Below are 13,159 nucleotides of genomic sequence, written 5' to 3' on the forward strand. Positions count from 1 at the left end.
GATGACGAATGAGACTTTGTCGAAACGTCCAAGACACTTTCAATTTTACTCGGGAGAAAACCCGAATAACCAAGGACCGACCGACCTACATACATACATACATACTACATACATACATACATACATGTATATAGTAGTGCTATTTTATATTCTCTTGAATATTCAAAAACATGGAACAGGATAGTTTTTCAGCTCTAGCTTTCTTAGCTTGCTTGTTAACAGAATACTTTTTCAGTGATGCAGAATAACTATGCAATTAACAGAACTTGATTTAAGTAAACCAGTAATTCTGGCCCCTTCAGTAGAACTGAAATTTATGAGGTTTCCACAATTCTCTATTACCATTACTTCAGAGCTTCTCTCTGGAAGGATTCTAGATATTTTTATGACTAATTTGCATTCTATTTTCTCTTATCTTCATTTCCAGATAGTTTTCCAAAACATTTAAATTCTACTTTTTTTCCAGGCTAACCTATTTAAAATATTACAATGAACATACTGATTAAATGACTTCTTTTATAATGATGCTAATAAATTGAAGCTATGCATAATCTATGTAATCATAGGGCTAATATATAATACTTCTACTCTGAACAGCAAGAGCTAAAATAAGATTTCTTACAATACACTTAGTTAATATTACAATACATTTTTAAGCAACATCAGCAGAAGCATAACAGGACCTTTGCTCAAATGTAATCAAATCTAATGCATGTGGAAACCCATATCCCAGCTCCAAGATGCACCATGATTAAGCGTGTCTTTTGAATCAGTCTTTAGTCAGCTTCCTCCTGGTGACTGCTTGGATTTGACTCTTTAATTTTCTTGGCAAGATTTTTGGAAATGTTTTGCAAATGTTTTCTTAGTTTCTTCCTGAGACAGACTGACTAGGCCAAGATCACCCAAGGTGGCTTTGTGTGCAAAGCGGAACTAGAACTCATAGTGTCCTTGCCTCTAGTCTGGTGCCCCCATCACTACACCAAATTGGTTTTTTCACAATGATATTGCTAAGCTTCATATTCTGTTTTCATTGTGGGTTTATGATTAAAGTAATACAGGTACTCCTCGACATACAACCATTGGGCCAACAAGCACTCCAAGCTACAGTGGGACTAACTGAATCATGATTACGATAGGCCCTTGAAGTTCTACTCATCCCAGCAACCCCACAGTCAGGCAATTGCAATCTAAGCATTTAACCAGTTTGCCCTTAAAACTGGTTGCAGCACCTTTCGATCATGTGAATGCCATTTGCAACCTTCTTTGCCGGCTTCCTTAGAAAGTCAATGGGGAAGCCAGCAGGAAAGGTCACAAGTCACACAGTATCCCCTGCCCACACACTCTTCCCCATGCCCTTTGTGCTTACGCCAGCCACTTGGACCCATCTGTACATACTTCCCAAACCTCAAGGTACCTCTCTTGCACCCTTGTACACACAACCCCTCCCTGACCTGCACCACGCTTCCATCACACCCTTGTGCACTTTCCTGGACTCATATCATGTCTCTTGCACACTACCTCTCATCCTCAAGGCATACCTTATGCACCCCCTCTCTGACCCCCTCTAGCACACCCCCTCTTACTATCTCTGACCATGCACCCTCCTTGCACATTTTCTGGCTCAAACTACATCATGCCTCTTGCATACAGTCTCATCAACCCTTTCTCACATCCTCTCTGGTCATTCCCCACCCACCAGCAGCCACTTATCTGTCTACAGCCCTGGGAATTGAACTTCCTACAAGCTTCCCCAATGCCTTTGGTTATGAGAAGTTGGCAAGAAGTTTCCTTATCTAATCACCATGGGAGTTGATTAATGATAGCAACTAGGATCAGTGGCTGATGCCACTGATCCTAGTTGCAATCATGCTGATGCCACATTAGTGGTAGCATGATTACATCAGTTAGCAATAGAAATTCTCATCCCAATTGCTGTCATAAGTTGAGGACTACCGGTCTCAACTGCCCCAAAGGTGCTTTAAGATCTATGTTGTTGGCATCCTTAGGATATGTGTTAAAATAGTCAAGATGATGATTGTGACATATGATTGAAGTCCTAAAGTTTGTCCCTGCATGCAAAATTAATGCAAAGGGTGGTTTCCTAGCTTCTTTTGACCTCCCCAGTCTCTCTGGAACTTTCTCCCCAAAACAATGCACGAAGAGTGCTAATCTTCTCAATATTTTGTTAGTTTTCCAACAGGCTGCATGTCCCAGTTTATTTAATTATTTCCATATTTCTAATTATGAAAGGTTCTACATAGGCTCTAGAAACACTCTTAATTTTTTTTTTAAAAAATAATGAATACTTGAACTCATACTTTGTTTGGAAAGTGGAAAGGCTAAGAGAGCATAACTAACCCAAAGTTACCCAGTAAGCTTCCATGCTGAGGAGAAACTTGAATCCAAGCTTCTAAAGACCTAGTCCAACATCTTCACTATTATGGATCACTAATAGACTCTTTTTAGATACTTCTTGCAATCTCTTTATTTGCAGCAAACTGAAAATTACATTTGGTTTGATATTTTTTTCTTTCATTACTAATTTGAAAGTTGTTGTACTACCACGATCTGGGCAACAGTATAATTATCTTGCCCTACAGTGAATGTTTATGTTTTTTTTGAAGAGTGGGGATTAGGAAATTACATTTTATCTTTTTTTAATGATTTGGGTAATTTCTATTACTCCCTGAAGGAAAAAAGGTTGAAATCTTTAGCTAACATACCTCTATACTACATGATATGGAGGTGATACTATAAAAATGATTTCAACTTTTGCATTTTAACCTTTAATTGCTAGAAAGGCAGCAAAGAATGTGAAAGCTCTGTTTCTCTCACATACCAGATGAAGCATTCAAAGGACTGATAGTGGCAGTAGGAACTATCAAGCCATTGTCCAAACCATGAGGTCAGGTCAGTATATGGAAACTCGGACGGGAGAGATTTCCATCTCCAGCTTCTACCCTGTGGACCTCAGCATTAAAATGCAGACAAAAATGAGTAGTAATGTTGAAAGAACAGAGCACTGAAGTAACACAGCATACTTGAACAACATAAACCTGCAAAGACTGTTTTTCTAGCACAACCAGAAAGAAGATGCATTCAGAACACAAGGCAAAATTGGTACTAACATAGAATTCTAAATTTTCATAAGCTCTGACGAATTATGGTCGTTAATTGTTACAATCATAAGTCAGGCACCCAGATGAGTAATTTTCTGTCCTTTTTCATGGTGGTTGTTAAGCAAATATGATAATCTTTAAGTGAATCCATTAATTTGAATGGACTTTTTTGGGGGGCTGGATACTGGCAAGAAATGCTGGAAACCAGCAAAAAGTACTGTGAATCAAGATCATGTGACCACACAATACAACCAGTCACAAAGCTGACCTGCTTGACATGCAACCATGTGATGGGGGGGGGGGGAGGCAACCATTTATGATGGCTAGGGATGCCTGCCAGGCATCTATTTGGGCTGAGAAAGCAGGAACAGGCATCAAGTCTGTCAGAACTAAAAGACTCACAGGTTGTAGCTAAGAAGTTATCTATACACTAAAACAACTATACAAAGAAAAATTTAAATACAATCTTTGTCCAAAGATGAAAGCTACTGAATTTTGAAATAGAAAAGTCTGATATAGGCCAAAGGTAAGATTTGTTGTATGATAGTCAAGTGATATCTGTTTTGATAATCCATTAACATCTGCTTATATTCCTTTACCTGCACTGGTAATTCTAAGTAATGGTAGTTGTTATTACTCTTGAGAAAGCCAAATTTGGTCATTTAAGGATCCAAAAGGAAAACTTCCATTAATCTGACATGTTCACAACTAGACTGAGGTTGATCCAAATAAATGGTCTGCAAATCTCTTATTATTTTGCTCCTTGGTAAGAAGAAAAAAGTAACAAAATATTTACCCCATCTGGTAATGCCCTCCAGCATACAGCACTGACAAATTCGTTTGTGTCATCCTCCTTCCGATCTTTGTCCAGGACACTTTTGACAGTGTCAAATTTGAAGGTTAGCAGTGTCTTTGAGAGACCTTTATAGTATAGGTAAAGCGAATTATTTTCACTTCCTACAACCAAAAACAAAAATACAGGTTGATTTACAATATTTATTTCTGTCAGTTCCAGCCCAGTCTAAACTTTCCACTAAAACTGTTCTGGTTACAGCAGAAAACTCTAATATAGGAGTTAGATTAATTATAAGATGTATAATTTGATATAACCAACTCATTCCAAATATCCAATACTCAGAACGTGAATGGAAGATGGCAACTACCAAGGTTAATACAATTTAAGAAGCATACATTTGAAGATGTAACATTTGCAACTTTTCTCTGCAACAGCATGACTCCAGATGCCAGAAGACATTTTCTATGACCTACTTCAGATGTTAAGAGTTCAAGGAGAATGCTGAAACACCAAAAAAGGATTTAGAAGTGATAAAAAGTCCAGCATACAGACCAAAGGAGATCCGTGCTGAAGGACTGGGGATATTTTTCACTACTGAAAAGTGTACAGTACAGTAAGCTATGTTACTGTACAATAGGCTACTTTATGTAACCAACTGGAAAACTGAATAATAGTACTTTTCCTTGCCTTTATGAAGTTTGAGATTACTCAGTTTTTCCAGTTGGTTTGAACTATAATGATTTGGGATAAACAAACATTTTGTAAGTATGTTCTCAAAGTTTTGAACCTCCTTCTTTTACATTTCTTGAAAACAGGTGGGTAGGCAGCTGTTAGGGATATTTTTAAACATAAGAATTTCTTTTTTATCAAGAAAAGGGATGGAACCATTCAATGATTTTGTTTATATTTCATAGTGTATTCAGTTTTATTGTAATATATTGTCATAAACTTGACATTGATAAATGCTTAAACTTGACAGTAGATTTAAATGTCTTTGTTCAAACAGCTGTTTACTTACCACAGGCAATATAGTCTCCATTAGATGCCAAGCCTACAAAATTCTTCTCATTGATGTGACCCTTAAAAGAACGCAGACAATGTGGCTTCCCTACATTCCATAGCTTTAGCTGGCTATCTGTTGACCTGAGGACAGAGATACAAACTTACAAATAAATTGGAAATTAGGAAAGACTCCCAAGAAGGCAAAATCAGCAGAATGTAAAATTTAAGTTAGGTGGAAAACAGATTTCTGGTACCATCTGTGCCTGGAACAGTGCAGGCAAAGAGGGAAGCTACATTCAACACTCCGTGGGTTTTGCAAAGGTTTGTTTTCCAAGCAAAAATACTTTAAGTCTTTGGGAAGGGGTACAGAAAACTTGTTTCAAGCAAAGAAGTTAGCTTTAATATCAATAGCCTTGCAATTATTAGACAATACATATTCATAGAAAAATGAAAAGCCATGAAGAATCCCAAGATACATTTTCCTGTAGAACCTTGTTAAATTTACTGAAATTTACATAACATTACTTTTACATTTAATTCATTGAGGCTTCCACCAGTGGAATGAATCCCAAAGAATACCTGTAATACAGAATCATAGAACTGTGGAATTAGAAGGGATGATAAAGATCATCTACTCCAACCTTCTTTAATTTGAGTAAAACCAATTAAACCATCCACGACAGCTGACCAGATTTTTAAAAAATGTCTAGAGATGGTGAACCCAAATGTATATAACTACACTATTCCACTATTATACAGGTAGTCCTCAATGTATGACAATTTGGATTGGAATTACCATCACTATGCAAAACTGTCATAAAATGCAATGTCATGTGACCGCATCACTTAGCGACAGCAAACAGCAGTCTTAGTTGCCTTTGTAACTCCATACACATGGAGTTGTTAAGCAAGAGAGAGCATGGGGGCTGCTGCAGGGGTGAAGAGGAAGCCTTCACAGGTCCAGTGCAAGCTGTGTGCAAGTTGAAGTCCTGCTGCAGTGCAACATGAGTTCAGGAAGGCCAAGGACTCTGATATTCTTGGCACACCATAGCTCTGGAGTTGTAAGAAGCCTCCAAGTTGCAATGTAGGCTGAAGCCATAGATGCCATAACTTCGGGGACTGATCTTAAGTCCCTTCTTTCACTGCTGCTATAACTTTGAACGGTTGCTAAACAAATGGTCATAAATCAAGGACTAGCAATAGCAGTAGCAACAGCACTTAGACTTATAAACTGCTTCACAGTGCTTTACAACCGTCTCTAAGCAGTTTACAGAGTTAGCATATTGCCCCCAACAATCTGGGTCCTCATTATCCCGACCTTGGAAGAATGGAAGGCTGAGTCAACCTTGAGCCGATGAGACTTGAACTGCTGAACTGCTTGCAATCAGAGTCAACAGAATTAACCTGCAATACCGCATTCTTACTATGTGCCACCATGACTACCTGTACAGACCTTAGCATCGAGCATTTTGTAAGAATGTAATGCAAATATAAGAAGCAAAATTTAGATAGCTGCAACTTGTACCCATTATTTCTAGTTTAGTTCCTAACTATCATTCCTATGAGACAATTTGGTGTAGTGATTAAAGCCTCAAGCTAGAAACTGAGAACCCATGAGTTCTAGTCCTGCAATAGGCACAAATCAGCTGGGTGACCTTTGGCCAGTCACTCTCAGTCCTAGAAAGCAGGCAATGGCAAAACATTTCTGAGATCTTGCCCAAAAAATTACAGTCCTTGACTTACAACCATTCGTTTAATAACAGTTCAAAGTTACAATAGCCTCAGAAAAAGTGACTTACAATCTGTACTTGCACCACCCCATGGTTATGTAATTGCAATTCAGTCACTTGGCAAGCAGCTCACATTTAAAACCTGTTGAAGGCATCCTGCGTTCGTCTGATAGCAATTTGTGAGCCCTTTTGCTTATTTCTGGGAAAACATTGTAAAAAAAGCCCATTGGGAACCTGGATTTGTTTAATAACCATGTAATTAATGATCATAGTGATCCACTTAACAACTACCATAAAAATTGTTGTAAAATTGGATCCCACTCGACTTACAACATACATTGTTTTGAGGACGTGTACAGAAACTTGTCTAGGCATTCGACAAAAATCAACACTGACTTGAAGGCACACACACAAAAAAATAATTCCCTATTGCATCCATTCATGTACATAAAAACTGATGTGCCTTTCTTCAGTCTTCTAAACTAATACTAAGATTTTGCCTAGTGTTTTTAAATTCCAAATAGTTTAATCATTATATAATTTGCCTTCTACTAATTCTTTACTCCTTAATTTGGTCAGATAATTGCTACCTAAGTCTCCAAAGTTCAACTCTTCAAATGCAGCAAATCTCAGGTTATATATTACCACATGAGGGCACTCCTGCAATTCTTAGAACATCTGCAAGTAAAAACATCTACCTTTCAGAAAAATAATGGAATCAAATATTGCCTCTTCTTCAGTGATTATTATACTAAAGTATAATGAGTTTAAGTCTTCACAGAATTAAGCATTTGTTTCAGTATGTTGTCAGTAACTCCCAAAAGTGTGGCTGAACAGACAAGAACTAAACAAAACAAAAAACTACTAGTCATATAGTTATAACTTTCTCAGTTTCTTCAGCACTAATGAGACACTCTGGATCCAAAGGAAGTGAGAAACCATTTTCTATTTTTGTTCTAATAAAAGTACTAGAATCTGCTGTGCAAATTGACAGTTCACACAAACACATAGTATGTGCTTACAATCTCACTCAAAAGTTGTACAAATTACTGATTTTCTGAAATTCACCAAGAATCAGAAAGTATAGAAGCTTTTTACAATACTCACGCAGAGACTATTTCTTCCCCACTAACAAACTTTGCATATGAAACAGCTTTGCGATGCCCTTTGAAGACCATAATGGGCTGTTTAGTGTTCCGAAGATCGTAGTAGTGGACACAGTGATCTTTGGAGAAATGTGGGGAAAAAACAAAGATATTAGTCAGTCAAACTAGAGAATAAGACAGACTGAACCTAAGGCTACATAGATTGGGGTGAGAGGTTCTCCCAAGATATTTATTTCCCATTTATACTAATTATCAAGCAAGTCAGATTTCTATTTTTTTCTCCTAATTAAAAGAAATACGATTTCCTTCCGGTAAAAGAAAAAAGTAAATATTCAGAATTATTATACTATTTTTTGAAGTGCTATTACCTGTTGTCATAACATCAGGACTGCATGGGTCATTAAGTAAGGACTTTATGTGATTGCGATGTGGGAAAAGATGGAGACAGGCTGGCTGGATAGAATTACGGGCAGGCGGGCAGGTGCCATCAGTAGGCACTTCAGAGCTTGAGAGGGTGGATGGACAAGTGCCATGAGCAGATGATACAGAACATGGGTGGGCAGGAGGTGGGTTCCACGAGCACCTGTTATATAGTGTAAGTAAGTAGACAAGTTCAATGGACAGGTACTACAGTTGGCAAGTGGGTGCTGAGGGCAGGGTCTACGGAGCCATGGGCAGAGCATGGGTAAGTGAAAAAGTACAGGAACATGAGTGATTTGTGACCTCCTGCTGGCTCCCCCATTAACTTTGCTTGGGGGAAGCTGACAAGGAATGTCGCAAATGGCAGATGCTGCAATTGTCATAATTGTGAGCCAGTTGTCAAATGTCCAATTACATGATTGCGCAGATGCACCACTGAGAACCAGTAAGTCTCCCTCATTTAGTACCACTGTAACCTTGAATGGTCACTGAATGAATGGTCATAATCTGTGAAGTATCTGTAATTTCTGTTTGGAAAATAGAAAGATCTATTTAGGTATACGACCAGCCTTTTTTAGAGATGAGCAACTAAATTGTGGAAAGAAGTATTACAGGGAGAAAATAAATACTAACTAGCTAAGATTGAACCTCTAATTAAGTTTTCAAAATATTGCTGCTGCCAGCATTTTTTTTAATCGTTGCTAGTCTTACAAGATAATCCAGATAGAAAGCATGCCCAGATGAACTAATTCTACTTTATTGTAAGATGACATTAATAGAATTTTGCAAGTCTGAAAGTAAATTTCTCCACTGTCACAAAGTCCTCCATTAAATTCCATGGATTAAATTCCTTGCTTAAATTCCATGAATTTCAATCCTAATCTGAATTCTGACCTGTACAAATGACTATTTCCGCTCAGAAACTGTGCTTCACTATTCAGAATGCCCTGAAGAAACTCATCCTGTGGCACTGCCACAGATAAGTAGGTCAACTGGGTATTTCCACTAGAGTGCAAAGAGGAAGAGATACTAGACCAGTTTGATCAAGCTAAGCTTATCTAAAACACCTAATTTCTCAAAATCTTCCATGTAATAAATTGTATCTACTATGCTAGTTGTTCAAATAAATACTTAACCAGCAGTAATACAGTACGTTCTCGAGTTATGACCAAAATGGAGCCTATTACAGTTGTAAGTCAAAACGATCATAAAATAGGTTGATCATGTGACCAACCTGATTTTACAATGTTTTTTGCAGTGGTCATTAAGCAAATCCATTGTTTGCCATGGTACAGTTTTGCTGAAAACCGAAAGTGCTGGTTTTCAGCAAAAGCATTGTAAAATACAGTCATATCACCGTGGGGTGCTGCAATCCACCATAAATGCAGCAATGCTGCTGAGTGCCCAAAATGTGGTTATGTGACCACTGGGGAGTGGGACTGCTGGAATCTCTTATCTGGGTCCTAAATGCCCTTTTTCAGGTAACTTGGAACTTCAAACAGTAGCTAAGTTACCTGTCATAAGTTGAGAACTACCTGCATTCCACAACATAACACAGCATAATGAAATGGGTCTCCTCAATCCGCAAGAGTATTCTAAAATTATTCCATCAATTTGTAGCTGACCTACAGACTTAGACAAAAGCATTGATAAAAGAGCATAGCAGTTTTTGTGGCAGTGCTCGATGTTTCTTTACATAGATGGCCAAAGTGGACTCTAGATCAGACATGTCAAATACAAGGCCCGAGGTCGGATGCAGCCCACAAAGTGGTTTCATATGGCCCGCAAAGCTATCCTGGAAACAGTGAGGGAACGGCCCCTGCTGCCTTGGCCCTGGCCCAGGCTGGTTGGGAGCCAATGTACAATTTTGTAGTGGCCATCTATGCTGAAACGTATTCAGTCTTAGCTCCACAAGGCCGTCTGGAAACAGCGAGGAACCAGCCCCTGCCATGTCGGCCCCACCCCCTGGCTGCATGCTGGGGAGGTATCACCCTTTGTGAGGAATGAAGAAATGGATCATGCCTTGGCGCTTGCCCCGGTCCCACCCCCTTCTGCCAGAGACCCTCAGATCTGTCCCACTCCTGCCCAGGCCCCCACAGGCACCCTTGACGCGAACAATGTAGAGCTGGCCATGCGCACCCAGTAGGCCACACTCACTCCATCCACGCCCACCCAGTAGGCTGCACCAACCCTGGCCACACCCACCCGGACCCCTGAGGGCAACCACAATGCTGATGCGGCCCTCAATGAAATTGAGTTTGACACCCCTGGCTCTAGATCATTTCAGCCTCAACAGCTTTTCGCAATTGCCGGAGCCTTTCTGTCTCGGGTTGCAACATTGTGACACACCTGAGGCAGCTTAAAGAGAAAAAAAAAACAGAGTTTATATGTGTTTTTTATTTTGTGAGCCTTTCTTGCTTTGCACTTGATTCTTGTGCCTTTAAGGGTACAGGGAAAGGATTGGGGGGGGTATGCATTCTTACTACACTCAGAAGAGAGAGGAAGAAGGGCTGATCAGCTAGCTCAGGGGTGTACAAACTTAGCAACTTTAAGACTTGTGGATTTCTACTCCCAGAATTCCTCAACCAGCCATGAAGTCCACCAGTCTTAAAAGTGCCAAGTTTGAAGACCCCTGAGCTAGCTGGTAGTGATGCATATTAATATGAGCCGAGGTGGCGCAGCAGTTAGAGTGCAGTACTGCAGGCCACTTTAGCTGACTGTGTTCAACAGGTCAGCGGTTCAAATCTTACCGGCTCAAGGTTGACTCAGCCTTCCATCCTTCCGGGGTAGGTAAAATGAGGACCCAGATTGTTGGGGGCAATGTAAATATATATATGCATTGCTTACTGGTGTACACCGCTTAGAGAGTGCTTGCACTTAAAGCGGTATATAAGTCTCATAAATAAATAAATAAATAAATTCACTCTTACATTGTAGTTACAAGAGAATAAAATGAATGTTTCTCTGGAAAAAGATTTTAATAACATCTGAATGCAAAATAATAAAATATTTGTCAACTGATGCTTTCTTTTAGCTAAAAAGCTAGAATCTATATTGACACATTTTAAATGATATGGACAGTATATTGATCTATGGCAGGAAGAATGACAAGTATGGGGAATAAATGAAGCGAGCAAAACATCTGCTTGCAGCTTTTAATTCTTCTTCCAAATGTTGCAATAAACAACTGTAATCATGAAGGCATATGGCTTCAGCCCAGCATATGTAGCACATGCCATCAATCAACTCCTGTTCTGATTACTATCTGAATGGCTATTGTGCTCTTAAATTAGTCACTTAATAATTTATTATTTTAGAATGTAGTGTCCGTGCCCAATTGAGCTGTCATTATTTTTATCCATCCAAAAGTTGCATTTTTTGAGTAGTTACATCAGGATTAATGTCCATCACGTTAGTTAGTACTTGAACAGTGTGCCATGTTTCCTAGTTAAACATTTTATCTGACTCATTATATTTGTTGTATTTCTATCCTGCCTTTTCTCCAAGTGCTATAAACAACAGATATGCAGTTCTCCCCTCACAATTTTTCCCCATAACTATCACCTACTAAAATAGGTTGGACAGAGAAACTATGTGTTCATGACTGGCTCAAAGTTATGTAATGAATTTGTATGGTTGAGATAGGGAATCAGAAGTTGGGTCTCCCTGGTGACAGTCAAATATTTAAACACAACATCCACAGTAACTCACAACAGATCATATGAACCTTCTGCTGAACAAGATAAAAGTGTGATCTGTTAAAGAAACATAAGTTATTGTTTTTATTGTAAGTAAGAAATATAAAAATCTTAGGTACTGTTATGATCCAGATGATCAAGGCAAGGCAAGGCAGGCCTCTAGGGAGTTCTTTATTTCTTTTAACCAATGTTCCAGCCAATGGCCCTCCAACAACTGGTAAGGCTTCACCCTCACGCTACTCTGAAGGCAACCACCCTCAGTCCCCCAAATAACAGACCCTATAGTACAAAGAAAGCCCATAGAGTAGGAGCATGCTCACAGGGCAAGGTCTAGGGTTCCCAGTCCAGTCCACAAGGCAGGGCCCAGGCCCAATACAAGGGCAGGACAAGAAACAGGACCAAGAAAAGAAGCAGTTCCAAGGGCACAGAAAAGCAAAGGCCAAAAGCAGCCCACAAAACAAGAGCAAGGTCCAAAACACAAGGCAAAGAGCAATCTTCCAAGTGAGGCAAGGCAAACAGCAACAGGCATAAGTAAAAGCCAGGGGAGTATAAGCCAAAGCAAACAATTGTTCCTGACAAAGACTTCTCCTTAAGTTACTCTCCTCCAGATGTTCCTTGTGAGGAGGGGTGGGGCAACCACCTCCCAAGTAGCCTTGCAGCCCTTCTCTGGGCTTGCCTATGCTCCACTCTCCTTGCCCTTGGATTGAGTGGAGTAGGCAGCTGTTCCTCATCAGAGGAGATCAGCACCACTGTTGGTCAGCAACTGTGTCTATGCAGGCAGGCAGCTCTCCATCTGATCAACCACTTCCCCCAATGCCTGAGGGGCCCAGGACAGCATCGTCCTCAGCCTCTGACATGCCTTCCCTGTCAGATGGTTCCAGCTCCAACTCTTCCTCCTCCTCCGAACTGGCCTCTGAGGGGGCCACGACAGGTACTCTAGTCACTGCAGAAGCTTCTCAGAATGATTTATGATGGACTGAAATTTTCACAGCTAATACTGTTTAGGGCCTTTCTGTTCCTTTCTGTTCCTTTTGGACTAAAGATTTAAGATGCTCTAAAAATTGAGATAATTCCAGTAATATCAAAAATCAAGAGCATACCAAGGAAACAGTGATAAATGCCTTTTAATCTTAATTCATTAGTTTCTTGCCACACTAGCACAGAACAATGGCTCAAACAACATTCAAACCAGTCAATATTCTCTTTAATCTAGATCACAGGCAGCAAATATTTTCAGAGTGGGAAACAACTAAAATATTTTGAGGGACATTAAATCAATGTTTATATT

At 39.5% G+C, this 13,159-nt stretch overlaps 1 protein-coding gene across 3 annotated transcripts in view; it reads right to left on the minus strand.

The window, feature by feature from the left end:
• COP1 (COP1 E3 ubiquitin ligase) overlaps nt 1-13,159 on the minus strand; it is a 171,340-nt gene that overhangs the window by 55,092 nt on the left and 103,089 nt on the right. For all 3 annotated transcript variants that reach the window (XM_039348666.1, XM_039348656.1, XM_039348649.1), the window contains exons 16-18: nt 7,755-7,872; nt 4,934-5,058; nt 3,916-4,076 (exon numbers count right to left, since the gene is read on the minus strand). In XM_039348666.1, coding sequence (XP_039204600.1) covers nt 3,916-4,076; nt 4,934-5,058; nt 7,755-7,872 — 404 coding nt within the window. The remainder of the gene's footprint in view (nt 1-3,915; nt 4,077-4,933; nt 5,059-7,754; nt 7,873-13,159) is intronic.

Source organism: Crotalus tigris, unplaced genomic scaffold (assembly GCF_016545835.1).
Source record: "Crotalus tigris isolate CLP2741 ecotype Arizona unplaced genomic scaffold, ASM1654583v1 scf7180000017560.2302168, whole genome shotgun sequence".
In the NCBI taxonomy this organism is placed as follows: Eukaryota; Metazoa; Chordata; class Lepidosauria; order Squamata; family Viperidae; genus Crotalus; species Crotalus tigris.